The sequence below is a fragment of the Topomyia yanbarensis genome, chromosome 1, assembly GCF_030247195.1.
Source record: "Topomyia yanbarensis strain Yona2022 chromosome 1, ASM3024719v1, whole genome shotgun sequence".
Taxonomy (NCBI): Eukaryota; Metazoa; Arthropoda; class Insecta; order Diptera; family Culicidae; genus Topomyia; species Topomyia yanbarensis.
In genome coordinates this window covers 50,374,212-50,394,898 of record NC_080670.1, presented here as the reverse complement: position 1 = coordinate 50,394,898, position 20,687 = coordinate 50,374,212, and the positions used below count along the sequence as shown (strand labels likewise).

Genomic DNA, 20,687 nt, shown 5'->3' with positions numbered 1-20,687 from the left:
GAAATTTAATAAATAGCTAAAATGTATTAATAGTAGGGTAAGGTGGGGCAAATCCGACCGTTGGGTAAACCCGACCCCCCTCTGTTACCGAAAATCAGAAGCACTACGTGAACTAATATCAATGGTGTCGTGTAGAGCATCTAAAATAATCATAATGATGGTATGACAGCATTTTAATAGTCTACATTGAGATACGACAAAAAGTGTGTTTTTACAACTTTTGATTTGACTTTTGTGCATCATTGACTACAGGATATTTCTGATTGTTAAAGCGATTGCATACAAAATGTAAGTTGATTTAAATTTTTTGATTTAAGTCCTACAAAGGGTATAGATGAATTTAGTTCAACCTTTTTCATATTTTTTTTTAATCGCATCGTCATGAAAAATGACGCAGTGGAGCAAATCCGACCTCTAAATATTGGGGTAAATCCGACCTCTTTTTTGCTAAGAAAATTTTTATTTATCAAATTGAAATATATTTTTATTGTTATTATTTATTATTTTTTTGCAAAATGGTTCATAATTACAAACGAAAGACACAAAAACATGATAATTAGAATATTCGTCTAGCAATTGCTCCGATGCAAATGGGAATATCGTTACGTGCTACTGCTCGTGATTTTAGCATTCCAAGATTGGCATTGAACTCCATTTTCTTCATGTTACAATTCAATAACATAACATTCATTGATTTATCATTGAAACACCATGAAATTTGAGTAATATCTGTACTAAACCAACGAAAAACATGGGAGGTCGAGTTTACCCCACCATTTTGAAAACAGCAAGAATGAACATTTTTGTAAAACATTTGTATCTCAATATATTCCCAAGATATAAATATAATGCTATATATATAGAAAGTTGCCCAGGAGTCTAACTTTTAATTTGGCATATAAAACGAATTGATCCGATGTAAAATGAGCATTTTACAGCCAAAACCATTTACTAGGTCGGATTTGCCCCGCCTTACCTTATGAATAAAAATGGAGAAATTCAGAAGTAAGACTTTTTTTTAATTTGAATAAAGAAATAGAAAAAATGAAAAATGTGAAAAAAGTAAAAACAAATAGAACATAAGCAAACAAATATAAAAATATCATTAAATAAAGATCGAGAAAAGGAAATAATTTAAATTCAAAAACAAGAAAACAGATAAATCGAACAGAAAACTAAAAATGAAAAGTAGCTCTTCGCAAAATAACTAACAATGGGAAATAGGAATAATACAAATAGAAAAACTTAAAGAGAAACAAACAAATCCCAAAACATGAAATAAATTAATCAAAACAAAGAAAACTAATATTTAAAATACAATATGAGAAAGGTTGCAAGAAAATAAATGTAATATGATTTTCAAATTAAATGGTAAACATGGAGAATATTAGAAATAAGCGAAAAAAATAACGTAAAAACAGGAAAAATTGAAAATTTTGCGGATGGAAAAAATGCAGTAAAATAACAATAATGAGGTAATACAGAATTCGATAATGAATGAAATAATACGGAATTCCAATAAAAATGCAAAAAAAGAAAAATACTTTGAAATAGAGAGATCAGAACTACGAAAAAAGGAAAGTTCAAGGAAAAAAAATGGATAATGAAAAAGAAAACATAGGCAGACTGAAAAAGAAAACAATAGAAAGGTTGGGCGGATAGCATAATAGAAAATTGAAAAATAAAATTATAACTGTGAAAAGAAAATTGAAAAATTCAATTAATTGAAAAACATTGAAAAGTCCTAAAACTGGAGAAAATAATGAAATAAGGAAAATGGGAAAACCAGGACCTAATTTGATAAATTGATAAATGGGTTATGGTTCGTTCACAAGCAATAGTGGCTTTGACAACATTATTAATTAATTGAAAAATGTATCGTTTTACTTTGTTTGTGTTTGTAGTACATACTTCGAAATTTAATACAAGAATATGGTAACTGCACAATAGCGCAAAAAAATCAACAAATTTAAAGGTGATAAATCATAACGATCAGGAATCGAAAGATTCCGGCATTTTAACACTGACATCTTTATTAGAAGGTTAGGCTTATTCTTCTCAATGCATGAAATATTTCCAGCTAAACGGACAGAATGTCATTTTTACTAACTTTGTGTCGAGCTGTTTTCTAGTTCCACACTCAATAAAATTTTTCAAACTTTAGAATAATGATTTATTTCCAAATATTTTCAACCATGTCACTGGCATCTAAGTTTTCGATGGTTAGTTCAAAATGTTTTGAAAGCTTGAGATTATGATTAGTTTCAAGGCCCTGGAATTTAGTTTTTTGTGTGTATTTTAATGATTAGAAGTTTAACAATATAATGGTATCCGGATTAACTTTGGCCTAATTCTTATAATACCAAAGTTGATTGGAAGCACTAATTGTTACCGGTATAGCGGGTGAAGTCAAAAAAGGCTAGACTTCGATAGGCGGATCAAAATAGTCAAGGTAAAAATAAAAATTTTATAATTGTCCCCCAGCATGAATGATAGCCATGCGAAAAACGAATTGTCTGTGAACAGCGTTCTAGGAAGGGCGTCGGCATTATTCTTTTGGACTTTGTGACTCTGAGGGTTGTCGGTTAGCGCAGAATTTTAATGACTGAGAGCAGTTAGAAGCTACATTGAATAGCACATGAATTGCGGTATTGTATGCTAATAAGCAAAGACGATTTTCTTGATGCTGGGAAAAAAACATGTTCGCGTCTCATAGACACATTAGTGATTTGGAATGGCGGTTTCAACATGATTAATATACCAACCAAATTATTTAAGGTACTAAGAATAAATTAAGAATATAACATTATCTTAATATTAATCAAGGCTGTCCTATCCTTGTTCAAGCGCTTCCAATCATGTCCATCACTTTTTATATTCTAATGTCATGAATTGCATTGCTGTTAGTTAGGATTCGATCGATTATTTGAAAAAAATATACATTTGAGCCCGCACTGCACTTCAACAGTAAAAACACCGCTACTTTTTTTTTACCATTCCTTGCCGGCGTTTGTTCGTCGTTCGACGAAACAGTATCCAATTCCGAAAGTTGAAACAAACAAGCAGACTGAACAAACAACACTTGTACTCACCATGCGCGGCTAGTAGGAGTGCCAGTGCTAGTCCTACTAGGACGATATCCCTGGCTTTGGTTGCAGCAGTAGCCGTAGAACAAAAATCATTTCGTTGTGGCCGGGGGCACGCGTCGTATACCGCCGGCGGTGGGGCCGATCGGTGGTTTGTTCTGCTGTGGCCGTGTGTCCTTCCACCCTCGGTGATGGGGGAAAGCATGATGGCGGCCGATGATGGCTGGCAGGATGTTTTGTCGGTTGGTTTGGTTGGGCTGGCTGGCTGGCTGGATTACTTTCTCCGCTCAGCTCCCGGTTGCCACTCGGAGGGGCGTCAGAGGTTCCCACTGGGAGCCAGAGAGAGAGAGAGAATGACTGGTGACTCGAGAATAACCCTTATGCTTTCAAAATGGCGGTCATTCACGTTCGTGTCAGCGAGGACCAAAAATTTGGAATTGTTTTCCGTTTAGATAATTTTCCAATCGCACCTGTCTGGGGACACACTGTAATTGAACTTCTTTTCTTCGATAATTTTCGCTTGATTGGTTGTTTACTATAAACTAGCTACTTTATATGCTCACATTTAAAATACTATATGTTACACTTTTAATTATTGTCACACGTTTTCATAGAGATATCACAGATTTTTACTAACTTTCAATAGACAGTCGTGTAAATTTCACTTGGCTTTAGTTGTGTATCCAGTGGGTGTGCATCCAAAGAGACGACGATGGAAAAATAAATGAAACAAAAGGAAAACGATTTCTTTTATTGCACTTTCACATTTTTGATTGATCTTCTTCAAGTTACAGTTAAACTCATGGCGTCTACCATTTTGCTAATTTGCGTTAGATTCTTCCCAAGGTTAAATCATTTTTTCAGCAAAAAAAATCCTTCTTCACGCCAGGATGTGCAACGCCGCGCCCAGTTTTTGCTGATTCAAATTTTTACATTAACCGTTTTCTGATTTAGTAATTCGCCGGAACTTTACTTGGCTCCAATACTGTACACTGCGAAGATACTAGTACAGATAAGTCGAAAAAAGCTACAACTGTTTCACTCTTGACTGCACAATAGTGCAGAGATGCATAATAAAAAACAATATCACTAGTAATAAATTCACCAAATTGTTGAATAGTTTGATGTGTTGTTGTAGTATGTGCGTTTACATTCCAAAGAAATCAGCATAACCGAATCCGGAAGAATATCCTGCCAAGGTATCTGTCGATCCAAAGCGATCGCCCCAGTGCTTCGTTTTCTAGGAAAAGTCTACGAATGCCGTGCCACCTGTCTGTACTGCAATTTTCTATTTCTTCAGGGTTGGTGTACAGGTACTTGAAACTACTGCTGCGTTTTTGCCCCCAAACGCACTACCTCCACGACGTGGGCAGTGGCTGGTTTCGAATGTTATCGCCAGGGATTCTCGTCTCGGACTGATGGTCGGTCGCGGTTTGAAGTTGTGCGTACGCTCCCGCAAAGCCCCAACTGGAGTTGGCGCGCGAGTCGATTGAGAGCGAAACGTCCGAGAGCTGTTGCTCACGGTGCCCGTTCCCACAAGACCAAAAGCCACAATCATCAGTGCCTCGGTACTGGTACCACACGGTGCTGCGGTGGCATCCGGGAAGGGGATTGGAAGCCCTCTCGGAATGGTTTGAATGTGGGGTGGTATGGCGAACACCATCGATGCGCGGTTACCGGGAGGGTGGCGCAGAGCCGGTGTTTGGATGGAACCAGAACGTGTGGTGTGATGGAATGCTTTCCCTCTCACTCGAAGTCAATGTGGTATTGGTGACGGTGTACAACGGTGGTTGTATTATGACGGTGAGGCAAATTAAGAGTTTTTGTATTATTTGTGATAAATTATCCAGCTTAGTTTATCTTAGGAAGAAGCGTAAGGTGTGCAGGTGGAAGCGCACTAATGGCACTTCCAAATAATATTTTTACACTAAACAGTTTTTTGTAGATTGATGAAAGTTTTCTGAATGGTACTACCTACTAGTCATGTATTCAGTTTAATTTTTAAATCATGTACAAAGTGGTTGGGTAAACCGTTGATATTTCGAAAATATTATAATTTAAAACATCTTCAATAAATATCATTCCACTTTACAAACCTGAAGCACCAACATAAAACAGCTTTCGAACCTATGTTCTCAGCTAAAAAGTCCCAGCAAAAATTTAATTTATTTTAGCTCCAAAAACTAAACATTAAAAATTTCGGAACAAGTCATCCAAGAACTAACTTAAAACTAAGTGGTTCGACCAACCTTAAATAATTGTCTAGAAAAGTTGTTAGGTTCGCTTAGGAGAACAATAATTACAGAGAACATTATTACAGAAATGTTTTTGCATCTCAGATGATTTTTTTATAATAGAGGTTTTTACCTTAGGGCCTCTTTTTCTGGTTTGAAAAATTGCTAACCCTATGTGAAGGGTTAGAACTCAGGTGAACTGCTTTCAAGACAATCGATTTACCAGCTACACTATACCAGTCCTGAATGATGAATTGGGGGTTTGTAAAAAAAATTACATTAAGGAGAAGCAGATTCGTTTTTTTTAAATTCTTCGAAAAAACTTTCGACAGCTATTTCATGCCATCGGGTTGCTTTAAATCTAGAAAGACATTCAATAACATCAGATCTGACAGCCACATAGCATTCAAAAAACGCAGAAGTTTGCATCGTTTATACATACATTCAATTATTGGAGAATATTCTGTTCTTCTCTTTGTTATTTATTGATTTGCATTTTTTAACATAATGTTCCACTTAACCATCTCTCACAGAAACCGAACGATATGACAGATAAGATACCGTTAATTTTGCATTCAGTACCCACTTATCCAACGAAAAAAGAATATATAATTGAAAGCCGCTGAAAAAGTATATCAATATAAACACCAAAAGTTGCGGGTTTTTATAGGAAACAAAATGCAATCACATTTGTTCACCGCACACGACTGTGGTCGTAGATATTGGGCTTTGAAAATCTGGAGCATTACCGGTTTTCATCGAATCAGAGGCCTAATTCAGAAGCTGTAGCGAAACTACAAACTTCAAAGTTGTGAAGAACTCGAACAAACAAGACGCAATTAAATTTCCTCACCTTACGCGAATTTGGCCGGAGATATAGGGTTTTAAGTTCCGGAACATGACCGGTTTTCATCAAATCGAAGGCCCAATTGAGAAACCGTAGCAAAAATACAGAGAGCTATTTAGCGAAAGTTGTGAAAAACTCTGACAATCAAAACGCAATCAAACTTGTTCACCGCACAGTTTTCCATCAAGGGCTTATCTCACAGGGCCAATTCAGAAGCCGTAGCAAAATTATAAAGAATACACACCAAATTTGAGAAAAACTCCAACAATCAAAACGCAATTGAATGTATTCACTCAGGGGCGGATCCAGAAAAAAATTTCGGAGGGAGTCCGAGATTTCGATTATGAAATGCTCATTGTACAGTACGTAATATGTAATAACCTCATTTAATTAAAATCAGTTTTGGTGGTCGAATCTTATTTGGAATGATTTTAAGTTTAGAACGAAATAAAATAGAAATTGTTTTAAAATTTCTCAGCAAGTTTAAAAATTTCGGAGGGGGTCCGGACCCCCAGGACCCTCCCCCCTGGATCCGCCACTGTATTCACTGCACGCAACTGTCGCCGAATATATGGGGCTTTGAAAATCCGGAACATTGCCGATTTTTCAAGAAATCAGGCGCGAGTTTCAGAAGACGCAGAAAATACAATACCTACAAAAAACCAACTAAATCCACTTAGCAATAAGATGAGACATCTCTTGCACATATCACTATTGAATCATATTCGAAACGTAATAGCCGTAGGCGCCGTATGAAAAAGTTAACTCCCGTCAATTTTCGAAAAATGCAAGAAGTTCTACAACTATCTAGTGTAGTTTGAAGCCAGTGATTTGCTTGAAAACTTAACCGGAAATGACGTATTTAGTTCATATACGTCGTATTAGGAAACACCCAATTTGTAGATATTTTGCTATCCCTATATCACCGACATTGAAACGTGATCGCCGAATGCAGGTTCCTACCGAAGTCGTGTTTCGCCGAGAAGATCGAGTACAGGAATTATAGGGAAGTCGAAAAAAAAGTGGCAGGCGCTTTCAAATCAACATTTGCGTTAAGGAAAAGTTGTCCAAGGAACAACAACATAGCATTATTTTGGCAGATATTACGATTACTGGAGGAGGAATCTACAACCAGGAAAGTGCATGCCGCATTGAAGTAGGATTGTATTGGACCTCGTATTTATTGCCGGTGAGCTCGTTCTAATATTTTTTTCCATTTTCTTACATTTTGAATCTTTCCTACTTTATCGCTGTACTTTCCTGCAAAAAGTGTGCTACTAAATAGTAAATAGATCGTCGCTGTTGTGCTATCTTATGACAAGCGCCATTTTTTTCTCATAAAACGTTTATTTGACACGGCATTTGCAAAAGCTTTTTTACGCCGGGGTTTTTTTTTACATAACATGTTACAAAAGTTCTTAAGACTATCAAGTTATAATAAAAATTCACTTTCTAATGATAACACTGAGGATAATCATCATTTTGAATATTTTTATTTATACTCTATTTTCTTGAATTTCATTGTAAACCTATTGATAGTTTTTCTGTAATCATTGTTTTTTTGACATTAAAAATGTCTTACTCCACTATCTGGGGCTAGGTGTCATTCTAAAATCTAAACTATCTCCCATGTAACGAAACTATGTAAGGTTTGCACGCTTATAACTCCGATATTACTAGATGGATTTTAATCATTCATACACCAATCGATTCAGAAACACCTAACTTAAATATTGGTAATAATTTAATATCTCCCCAATAAAAGTAGACTTTTGGAAATTGGTAAAATTAAAAAGTTCACGAAAAATGGGAAAATTACCATTCGTGAGGCAGATTTCTCAGACACAGCCGTCGTTAGAGGGCACCTTAGTAGCTCAATCAAACACGAAAAGTCATAAATAGAAGTGACGCATGTCCGTTTAAATCAGTTGTTGCTAATATCCCATACGAGCAACATCGTCTCCGGGCAATGCAATAAGCGCTATCGATTTTCGGCAACGTTGGCATTTACACACACTCGCACCTAAGTGACTAAACCATATACGGTTAGTTTATAAATAGAGGTGACGCGTAAACGTTTGAATCAGTTTTTGTTCTTATGTCGAACGGGTAAGATCATGGCCTGAGCGTCTGGACACTGCACTAAGCGGTAGACGCTATGCATTTTCGGCAGCGGTGGCCGTGTGCGGATTTTTCGGGTACCAGCACGGTGTCACAGAATGATTTGCAAAGTGGGTGGGTGGGGTGGTTTGGATTTAATTCAATACGGCAGGATGCGACTTATGTGTGCTGCTTGAGAGTGTTGCGTTGAAAAAAAATATTTATTTTATGCATGCGTGTGCGTTATAACTTGTTAATCCATGTTTACGGCGCTTTGTAGCTGCGTAGAGTAAAGAGCCTATTGGCTTTCATATGTTTCATATTTCGGTTATATGTTTTTTTATCAGTAAGGCATCTGACAACGTGCTTCTGTAGTTATTGCACTGTTCAGCAGCGTAGTATTTTATATAGGAGAGTACACTCAGGTTTTTTGCGCGGTTTTTATTGCGCGGTATTTTTTACGCGGATTTTGAAATTTACGCGGTTTTCATTTACGCGTTTTTTTGAAATTTACGCGGTTTTCATTTACGCGTAAAAAAAATCTGTAATTGCATCGGAAACAATCACATTCCCAGCAGAACTTTTTGTTTTCTAATTTCAAACACTTTTGTTTCATACTGCACAAAACGAAAAATTTTAAAACAGAACTTACCGTCCCAGCAGCAGTTTAGGCGGGTGTTCTTTTTCGATTAAAATTCAAGCCATGTCTTAAGCGTTACTGGACTTAAAATTGTTTTCCTAGTTTATGCAGTCAGAGTGTCTGTCCTGCCCTATGTATTTAAAACACAGTTCTAATCGCGTTTTAAAGTATACAACAAATAGAAGGGTTAGGTATACCAATTTAATTTTTAAAATGAATCTGTTTTAAATTATGAAACAAACCGCTGTACTGAAGATATAATTATGTCAGTCCTATTACCACATAAAAACCTATATAACATAAAACGCTGCAGAATTGGTTTAATAATACAATGTTTACACTACAGAGTTATAACACGTTTTAATAATTAGCAACAAGAAAAATGTCACCAAGATAGCATAAAAACCCGTTTTAACTGGTAGTGCGAACGTTGTATAACAATGTAATTTATCAAATAATTTCATTTGTTCAATCACTAATCGATCAAGAAATACTTAACCTTAAGATTGTTTACTTAAGTTCATTAGTACATTATTGAAAATTTAAATGGAAAATGAAATTTCATATTTCATGGAGAATCTGTATATTTCCGTTGGCGGGCGTGGGCTTCCTCATCACAGTTCTCAATATGGAACTTTTCTTTTGAATATATTTTCTGGACAGACTAGCCTATTTTTACTAGATGGCTCAACCAAATAACGCCAATCACCTATTGAGATACTTGATTAATTGTAATAATAGATTACCGTTAAATGACCTTCAATAAATTTTGTTTTAATGGAGAGGGTATATAGCAAATTGTAACATATGAAAACAGGCAAGTGAGGAAGAACGTGAGTCGATATGTGTGATAGATAAAATTCATTTGCACGCTCTTGAAAAAAGCTACATTTTTAATGTCACCGTGGTCGTGTTCTGTACACAACCCTTTAATTTTTTTCTTTATTTATATCGTTTTATCTAACTTAACTAACTGCGAAGTAATCTAAATTGTTTGTGGGTGGTAAGGGGAAAAAACTAGAAACGTTGTGGGGATAGTTATTTAAATATGGCCCATGTATGTAAGATCTCGTAAAGCGAGGATATCACGAACAGGAACATAGGATGGTTTTCTTCTGGCTCGTAAGGAGTCTATTAATTGGGATCTGGTTTCACGATATTCAGTGCAAGACCAAACAACATGTTCAATGTCTTCGTAACCCTCTCCGCAAGCACATTGATTATCTTCTGCGATCCCAATACGGCGGAGATGCGCATTCAACGTATAATGGTTGGACATGAGCCTAGACATCACACGAATGAAGTTTCGACTTACATCCAACCCTTTGAACCATGCCTTCGTTGATACTTTAGGGATAATTGAGTGCAACCACCGTCCCAGATCACCATTGTCCCATGATGTTTGCCAACTAGTAAGCGTCCTCTGACGAGAAGCGCTTTAAAATTCATTGAAGGCAATAGGTCTTTCATAGATGTCACCGTCCAGTGCCCCTATTTTGGCTAAATTATCAGCTCTGTCATTACCCGGTATGGAGCAATGAGCGGGAATCCACACTAAGGTAATTTGATAAGATTTATTTGTTAATTTAGTTAAGTATTCTCGTATCTTCTTCAAAAAGAACGGAGCATGATTATCAAGCTTTAAAGAGCGTAGTGCCTTAATTGTGCTGAGGCTATCTGTGAGGATGAAATAGTGGCGAGGAAGTAAAGTATCAATGATTTCCAGACTATAGTGAACTGCTGCTAGTTCGGCTGTGTAAACAGAGGCAGATTCTGCAAGCTTGAAAGAGATCGAGGTGTTAATGTTGAAAATACCGAAGCCAGTGGCCTCATTGATTCGTGACCCATCAGTGTAGAACATTTTATGGCAGTCAATGTGTTGGTATTTACTTATGAATATTTTAGGGATCTCCAGAGAGCGCAGGTGATCCGGGATTCCACGAATTTCCTCTTGCATGGACATGTCGAATAATGGAATAGTGGAATCGGGAGTATCTAGTATATTAACACATGTCATAACATAACTAGAAGGCGTTATTTCTTGTGACATGTGATTGAAGTACACTGTCATGAATCTGGTTTGGGATTGAAGCTCGACAAGTCTTTCAAAATTTTCAATTACCAATGGATTCATAACCTCACATCGTATAAGTAAACGAGAGGAGAGATCCCAGAATCGATCTTTTAGGGGAAGAACTCCCGCTAGTACTTCAAGACTCATCGTATGTGTCGATTGCATGGAACCTAAGGCGATTCGTAAACAACGATACTGTATTCGTTCCAATTTAATAATGTGAGTGTTTGCAGCTGAACGGAAACAGAAGCATCCATATTCCATTACTGAAAGTATCGTTGTTTGATACAATCTTATCACGTCACTTGGATGAGCACCCCACCAAGATCCGGCTATTGTTCGGAGAAAATTTATCCTTTGTTGGAACTTCTTTATCAGATACCTAATGTGACCTCCCCATGTACCTTTAGAATCGAACCAAATTCCGAGATATTTAAAGGTCATGACTTGGGCTATCGTTCTACCAACCAACTGAAGCTGAAGCTGAGCTGGATCACGCTTCCTTGAAAAAACAACCAACTCTGTTTTCTCCGTAGAGAAATCGATGCCTAGCTTCAAATCCCAACTTGATAAATTATCCAAACTATCTTGCAGTGGTTGTTGTAAATTTATGGCTTTTGGTCCTGTAACAGAAACCACGCCATCATCTGCAAGTTGCCTTAGAGTGCATGGGCTGACAATACAATTATCAATGTCATTCAAGTAAAAATTGTAGAGAAGGGAGCTTAAACAAGAACCTTGTGGGAGGCCCATGTAACTTATTCTGAATGTTGCCAAATCGCCATATGAAAAATGCATGTGCTTTTCTGACAATAAGTTGTATAAATATTTATTTAATATTGGTGAAAGACCACATTAATGTAGTTTCTCTGAGAGAACATCAATGGAAACAGAGTCGAATGCTCCTTTTATGTCTAAGAACACAGATGCCATTTGTTCTTTTTTTGCGTAAGCTAGTTGGATTTCTGACGAAAGTAGCGCCAGACAATCATTCGTTCCATTTCCCCTCCGAAAACCAAACTGGGTATCTGATAGCAAGCCGTTCGCCTCAACCCAATTGTCGAGACGTCGTAGGATAATTTTTTCCAACAATTTCCTGATGCAGGATAGCATTGCAATCGGTCGATACGAGTTATGGTCGGAGGCTGGTTTTCCCGGTTTTGGAATGGCGATAACTCTCACTTGTCTCCAGTCGTGCGGGACAATGTTCTACTCAAGAAGCTTATTGAATACATTCAACAAGCGTCTTTTTGCTAGGTCAGGCAGATTCTTCACCAAGTTAAGTTTAATTCTGTCTGGACCCGGAGCATTATTGTTGCATGAGAAGAGTGCAATTGACAATTCCATCATTGTCAAAGGCGAATCTATGGAATGGTTACTTGTGGGAGCATGATTTTCTGCGCAGGAGCATAATCTGGACAAACTTTCTTGGCAAAATTAAATATCCAGCGATTCGAAAAATCTTCGCTTTCATTAGTTACGTTTCGATTCCTCATTCTTCTGGCTGTGTTCCAAAGAGTACTCATTGATGTTTCTCTTGACGAGCCATCAACGAAGCGTCTCCAATAACTAGACCACGATGTTCCTAAAACCGTTATTAACTAAAAAAAATGACCATAAATTTGGCATACGGCATTCGACAGATACAGTATCCAAGCATCTTCTCAGTGAATTTCAAAATGATCCATCGAGGGATTCGAGAGATATGGCGATTTGAAGTTTTATGATACGTTTCATAAGGCTACCAGCAAACACCCACGGGTTTGGTCCAATCTCTATGAACAATAAAATATTTGTCTACTTATTTAGTACATGGCATTTAAAAGATATAGTAATCAAGTATATCCCCTACAAGTTTGGAAATATTTTATTGACGGAATCGAAAGTTATAACGGTTTGGATGTGGTATGCGGTCATAGATGGGTTTTCTACAAGACTTCAAGCGTGAATCCATGTTTGTCCATTGACTATTTAGATCGTTTATACGTGTCGCGATTTTTAAAGGAAACCCTTACCATTTTATTACATACATATAATGTACAAATGGTTTTATTAATATGGTGCACTGAAAAAATATGAAAATAGGGTTGTCTACCAAACCTTAAATATAATGTGTAATTTAAAAAAAAATAGATGAAAGTTGGAATGTTTACTTCAAAAGGCCATATCTCAATGGTATGTTGACTGATTCTAATTATTTTTTCATTATTGAACAGGTAGACGTTTCATCGTTAATTTTCATCAAGAAGAATATAAAATAGAGTTGGCTACTTCAAACAATAGACAACTTAATTATTCTCAACTATATGTATTATCAAATATCTTTATATTCAAAACGACGACCTATCAATTTCTATACATTAGTTGAATGCAACGAACGCAAACTACAAATCATGGAAAAATAAAACCATAAATTCAATACATATATTCAAAAATATGAAGGTATTTGCTGATTGAGATCAATCTATGTTATGATACGGTTTTTGTTGGAAATTTTGTACAATCGTGATTCGCTGGTTGGGTTGACAGATGTTAAAACTGGGGGATGTTATTAGTAGGGGGATCAAAGGGGATGTTATTAGTACAAGTACAACTATTGTCAGTTTTATTGTCGAATTGAATTTAACATGAGTCGTCGACAATGGACCAACTAGCGGAGGTCCAACTAAAAAGCGGCTCCAGTTAAAAATTGAGCGACCAGTGAATCACGACTGTGTTAGTTTTAACATTTCATATATCCATAATTTGTAGTAAACAGCAATTGCAATCAACTAGTATATAAAAATTGATAGGCCGCTATTTTTAATACAAAAATAATCACTAAATATTTATAATACATATAATTGAGACCAATTATATTGTCTATTTATTTATGTAGACAACTCTATTTTATATTCTTCTTGATGAAAATTAACGATGAAACGTCTACCTGTTCAATAATGAAAAAATAATTAGAATCAGTCAACATACCATTGAGATATGGCCTTTTGAAGTAAACATTCCAACTTTCATCTATTTTTTTAAATTACACATTATATTTAAGGTTTGGTAGACAACCCTATTTTCATATTTTTTCAGTGCACCATATTAATAAAACCATTTGTACATTATATGTATGTAATAAAATGGTAAGGGTTTCCTTTAAAAATCGCGACACTATAAACGATCTAAATAGTCAATGGACAAACATGGATTCACGCTTGAAGTCTGGTAGAAAACCCATTTATGACCGTATACCACATCCAAACCGTTATAACTTTCGATTCCGTCAATGAAATATTTTCAAACTTACAAGGGATATACTTGATTACTATATCTTTTGAATGCCATGTACTAAATAAGTAGACAAATATTTTTTTGTTTATAGAGATTGGACCAAACCCGTGGGTGTTTGCTGGTAGCCTTATGAAACGTATCATAAAACTTCAAATCGCCATATCTCTCGAATCCCTCGATGGATCATTTTGAAATTCACTGAGAAGATGCTTGGATACTGTATCTTTCGAATGCCGTATGCCAAATTTATGGTCATTTTTTTTAGTTAATAACGGTTTTAGGAACACCGTGAGACTTTTTGGCACGACGGAGACTGTCAAATTTGTTTAACAAGCACCATTTAGCACTTTTCGAAAAAAAAAACGATTTTTAAAGATTGAGTTTGAATATCTTTTTGGAAAAGGCAATCGATGCTTCTATCTTATCTGTAGTAATCTCTCGATTTATGCGAAGATCGGTTGACTATATTGACAGTTTTTGCTTAAAATATTAACAAAAGTCGCTCGCATACGTGTCATAAGCGTGTATTGATGATAAAATATGTACGAGGTGTCACAAATGTGCACAGAAGAGTTCATATAAAAAAAATCATAATTGATTCGTAATATTATGCGTTATAGATCACTATGCCTAATATTATAATTTTTCATGCGGTAGCAGCAATATCAGGTTACAAAATGATGGAACTGGAATACAAACTTTTCACAATTTTCTTCGTTTATTCGAGAAAATCAATAAATAAAAGTTGGTTTCATCAACAATTTAGAGACAATATGTATCAAACAATATTATTGTTGGCAGGCGAATGGACGAACAAATATTCTTCTTGCATAATCCATCATTACATTTCGGCATACTTTCCAAAACTAGTGGAAACCTAAAAAGGAAATTTGTTCAATAATCTTGTAAACACAAGCCAACAATTCGCAGGAAAAAAAACTATGGTAGGAAAAGTTGATTGATTTGCACTCACTCGAGAAATTGGCGTTTGTCATAATCGTGATTCGCTGTATCTCAGTAACCCAGCAGAATTTAAAAATTCTGAAAACGCCACATTGCAGATATTTTAAAATTCAGTAACGGGGCATATCTAACTCAGTTCACCCCACGTTTGTCTTAAGATAGCACAACAGCGACGACATGCGCTTTCAAACCTCTTAAACAGAGAGCGACAGAGGTAAAATGTGATTCGTGAATGGGACAGGTAGATATTTCAAAGTTTTTATTTGCGTTAAAGTAAATAGTGTAAAGTTTCTAGGCTATGTCGATAACACAAAAGCCGTGCATTCAGTTGATTATAATTCAGTATCTTTTCAGTCATCCTTATAGCGTGCATATTGCTTAATTCGGAATTCTCGTTCCGGAAATATGGATAAATGGGTATTATGCAAACCAATATTATGAAAAACTGTCAGGATAAGTATTGAAATTGTTGGAAACGCAAGTAGCCATTGAAAGTGCAGCTGGACATGAAAACTTGCTTGAAATTACAAGTCTTAATTTTCTGCGAATAAATATGTTTCTGGTCACATAGGTCATGAAAAGGGTACCTTCGGGTTCATTTGTTGCTACACAGTAATGTGTATGGCAAAAATGTAGTAAGAACTATCTGTCCAATGCATAAACTCTAATTATAATCTTCGCTAATTTGCTTAGACACTACGGAGAACTCAAACGAAACGTGTACTGAATTATCCAACGCCCCTCTACGAATTGTGTCTGCCATTGAAACATCAATTGAATTGTACTCAGTACAGAGCAAAAATGGACAATCATAAGTTAGAAGAAACATTGTACTTGCATCCACCATCGAGAGTGGGGTCTTAGGAAGACTAATTTCCCTGATCTATTTCGTAGATTTTTTTCGGCTTTGATCCGTCATTCTTCATAATATTTCATACCAATACAATGAGTAGGGGAGACCGGGGCTGGTTGGCCGAGTTTTACTTTCAGAATTTGTGTACTGGTTAGACTTTTTGAAAACTGGTTTGTGCTGTCATGAAGATACAACCCTTGAACACATATGTAATTTTTTTCATTCATGAAAAAAATCAGGGAAAAAGTTATTAACAAACAAATGCGGAAAGAAAAATCGGCCAACCAACCCCATGGCTGGGGTAGGTTGCCCGAGTTTGGTAAAATAAGTTAAACACGTCAAATGTTTCAGTGGAAAACTTTTAATTAAAAATAAACATCAGTATTTCGTATATAAGTAAGGAAAATAAAATCCACTCTTCACTTTTTAGTCTTTTTAACCTATTTGGTCTTAGTTTTGGCAGCTTTAGTGAACTTACTTTACCAGCTCTCGCTGATTTTTTCATCCGCCAGCGTACGGTTACGTTTGATTTCATTTTTCTGCTCCTCCAATACAGCTTTTATTGGGGAATCGGTCAAAATTTGAGTCCATCGGCGTTTACGACCTTGCCACTTCTTCAAATCAGATTGTGTACTCATCTTGGGAAGAGGTCTGACGTCTTCAGAGAGGCTGACATCTGCTACAGATTCTAAGCTAATGGACGAGTTTTGTTCGGGGTTGGGTCGATCTGTGACAAATCCTACCAGAAACTCCTCAGGAGGAAAAATTTCAGGATTGAAGGGGTCCACGCCAAAGACTCTCAAACCAGCTTGGCATTTACTTCATAAAATATCGGAATCAACTTTTTTATAAACAATTCCCGACTTTCAATGATTCTAATCTCTTATTTCTATTTGGTAACAATTTTAAATTATTTTGATTACTAATTTCTCGTGTATATTTTTCCTTATAATCATCAATATTAGCCTAATATCAAATTTTGCTTTGAAAAAGGATGGCATTTCACAAATATCAAAATGCACATTACTCTACACTAAATGTACAACTCGGCCAACCTACCCCTATGTTTATTTTCGAGAACAATCACGATTTACACAAACAAATATAAGGTTACACTGGTAACCGTTATACCATTTTGTTGGGTTTTGAATATCCTTTCCAGCAGTACCAAGTTATTGGAAATCGGATGTAAATTGATTTGCGTTACACATATTATTTTTCAGAAACAGAAATTTACTCACCAGTGCCGAAAAAAGAATAAACGTGCTCCTGTACAAACGACACCACCGAAACACCTGAAATTACGTCGGTACGTAGGTGACCTAATACCCCACCAAAATCACTATAGATGTCGCTACTGCGCGTAATAGACTTTTCATAAAAGGCACTCGGTCAGCCTGCCCCTTCGGCCAACCAGCCCCGCTCACCCCTATATATTTGCAATAATATCATCATGAAAAAGGCGTTCTTACTTTTCACGTGACATATTTGAGCATTTTTTATTCAAAATTCAATAGAGATACGAAGAGTTTAAATAACGCACGTGGAAAGTCTCTTTTAAAAATGTTCTTATTCAAACATCCTTATTACCCAGTTAAGTTAAATATTTTTCTGAGAATATCTTACTACTAGGTAGATTACTTGATGATCTGTGACTTAATATACCCTTCATCATCTTCCTCACGGTTGAACGCAATGCCTAATCCAACCAGAGCCGGCGGATACCGTGGGTAGTATGGGTAGTACTACCCACTCGAAAATAACCGAGTGGGTAATTACCCACTCGAAATTTTGGACCCTTTCATAAATTTGAAGTCTCCCACGTATGTATCTCGGGCACACATTTGAAAATATCGACGTAAGATGATTCCATTTGCACAAACACACAGCAAGGTACTTAATGTAAATGTAATTCAAGCGTGTGTATTGCGAAAATGAGACAAATTCCTATTTTCTTACCCTCACTGTATGCATACTACCCACTCAGGCCAAAAGTGTGACGCCGGCCCCGAATCCAAGGGATAAATATATGAACTCTAGAAAAAAAGTTCACTATGAAGTCAACTCACGCATTGTTTTGTCTTTGAAGTAAACTTACATATTAATTTTTGAGAAATAGTTTATTTATTATTGAGGTAATTCACAAACTGTTTTCAGCATCCAATTTCTTGAATCACGTAGATGTGTTTCTTTACCCCGATATTTAAAATCGGTATAGTTTTGCCCCTGAAGTACCAGTAAAGTAATACTTAGTATGTAACGGTCTCATTTTTGTATTTATAGCTTGTTTGAAAGGTAGGTATTTATAAGCATTCTATGTTTTGCGCGACGTGATCGCTTTGTTCGAAAATTATTTGCTTAAAACATGTTGCGTTTTTAAAAAAAATATCACTTCAGAAAGTAAACAACATATCGAAAAACAAAAATAATAGTGTTAAATTATTACGTTAGATCTTTCATTTGAAACTAGTTTCATTAAAATCGGTTCAGCATTTGCTGAGAGAATTACATGACATTAGTGTAAATACATACAAACTAGACTGGCAACTAATTTTGACTTTTTTCGGAACACTGTTAAATCAAACGGTCAAACATGTCAAATATGAGTTTTTGTTTTGAAAACTCTTATTCACTCACAAGAGTTTTCAAGTGTATAGGTGAAAATATATGAAAAATAGGCAATTGAAGCAATAAATTCAGTACAAAATGCCAGTATCATCTTGTGCATCCCAAAGTCTGCATATATATAGCTTAAGGTTTAAGGATCAACATTGCCAAAGACTGCAAATTGATCCGATTTTGAAGTAAAAACTACAAGGGACAGCCCTATGGGGTTGTACGAATTGCAGACGTAGGACTGCAATACGTGAAATATTTAATTTCTTATTACATTTGGATTAATAATTAATCAAACATTTCTTTCTACAGTTCACTTCATGAATCAAACCGTCTTGCTCATCAGAACATTTTATTTACAATGAGCGATCGAATCCGATTAAAGAAAATAGACAGAAAACTGTGATGGAAAACCGAACTAATATCTGGAACTGCTTCATAATTTAAAAAAAAATTCTATTGTGTGGGGTAAACAACCAGACCGATGCTTAAAAATCATGTTTTAGACAATACAGTCACAGTTCTTGTATAGGACAAGCTTTATAGTATTATTTTGCCGTTATTGTAATTTTCCTAAAGTACACATAAATGTAGCGAATGCAGTGGTCTTAATCATATATCGAAGCAAAACATATACAAGAATCGAAAATAGTTTTATGGATGGACTTAGATGCATTTTTTGCAGTGATTTTTTAGTGACAGTGCATCCACTCATAAATAGGCTTTGTAGTACCTATGTACTGGTAGAATCAAAGTGGGATAGGTTGAGTGGAAATGAATCTCGTGGAATCAATAAATTGATGAAACGTAAATAATAAACCTTCGTCGCACTTTCTTCTATCCATTCGCGTAAATTTGTTGCTAAGAAAGTTTTCGTCTCCTTAGCCTGTCATGGAGACGACAACGCAAAGAAAAACCGAAAGCTTTCGCTTCGCGCAACGAAAGGTAGTTCCTGGGGGAACGATGGCGGAGTTTAGTCGGTATTAATGGCAGCGTCACCATTCAAGCCCGACTCGCCCCCAGTACACCCCGTGTGGTAGCTTGGACACCTACCAATAGCACATGTACTGGGTTAGTACGTAAACAGTCTTCTCCATTGTAAAAAAATAAACACATTCGCCTCAAACAATAAACCCAAGCGAACGGTGTACCGTGCTTGAATCAAAAAGCTGTGCCAGTACATAGTGTCCGTACACGAATGGAAGATACGCACCAAGCAAAATGAGTCAACGCTGGTGATGATGGGTGGTGCGAAAGAGGCAACTAGTACCACGACGCTAGCCTCTGCTACACTGGCTGTGGGAGCATGCAGCGCAGTGCTCTGCTCTGCCTGCTGTCCAAGAGTTAACTGAGCTTGCCCGACCAAATCTGCTCTTTAAATAGTCGATGGTGACGTCATTCATAGAAGCGTTGCGCGTTAGGTACATAAATCTGTCGTGCCAGACTAGGGAAGCGCAGCCGTCGGTGTGCAAAGTTAAAAATATTCAAATTCATTGAATGAAAATTGATCATATTCAGCCGCATTCATTTTCAATGTTCAGTGACGCAACTGAAAACGTCAAACGAACAAACCGCCCATTCATCCATGTAGATTTTCATTCGTCTCCGATTATTACACGAAGCGACCGTGCAGCAACGAATCAAACGCATCAAAGTAGGCCCTGACACAATGTAAGCGACGATGATTGTTGTTTCATATGCTTTACCGGCATTTGAAAACATTTTCCTAGATAATTAGTGAAATGAATATATTGTACGATATTCAACTGACTGAATAACATGGATATTTGAGTGAATATTTTTTCTATTCACCGGGAGTCGCATCAGGTTCATTTTCAGTCGTCAAAAAAGAGCTTCGATTATTTTTAACTCTGCTTAGAATAGGAAATTTCCTAAAAATTGGGTGGTCATCAAAGTTAAATAACTTTTTAGGGACACCTTCAATCAATATGCGATCTTCAACAAAGCTATCTATCTATCTATCTTTATATATAAAAG

At 36.3% G+C, this 20,687-nt stretch overlaps 1 protein-coding gene across 3 annotated transcripts in view; it reads right to left on the bottom strand.

The window, feature by feature from the left end:
- The window catches only part of LOC131677584 (protein Skeletor, isoforms B/C), a 197,695-nt gene that overhangs the window by 126,045 nt on the left and 50,963 nt on the right, over positions 1-20,687 (bottom strand). Inside the window, exon 1 of one of the 3 annotated variants that reach the window (XM_058957474.1) lies at positions 3,093-4,539. The exons of 1 other annotated variant lie outside the window; for it this stretch is intronic. In XM_058957474.1, coding sequence (XP_058813457.1) covers positions 3,093-3,291 — 199 coding nt within the window. In that variant the 5' untranslated portion in view covers positions 3,292-4,539. Of the gene's footprint in view, positions 1-3,092; positions 4,540-20,687 lie in introns of those variants that run through there. One more of the 3 variants, XM_058957473.1, reaches the window with a different exon arrangement.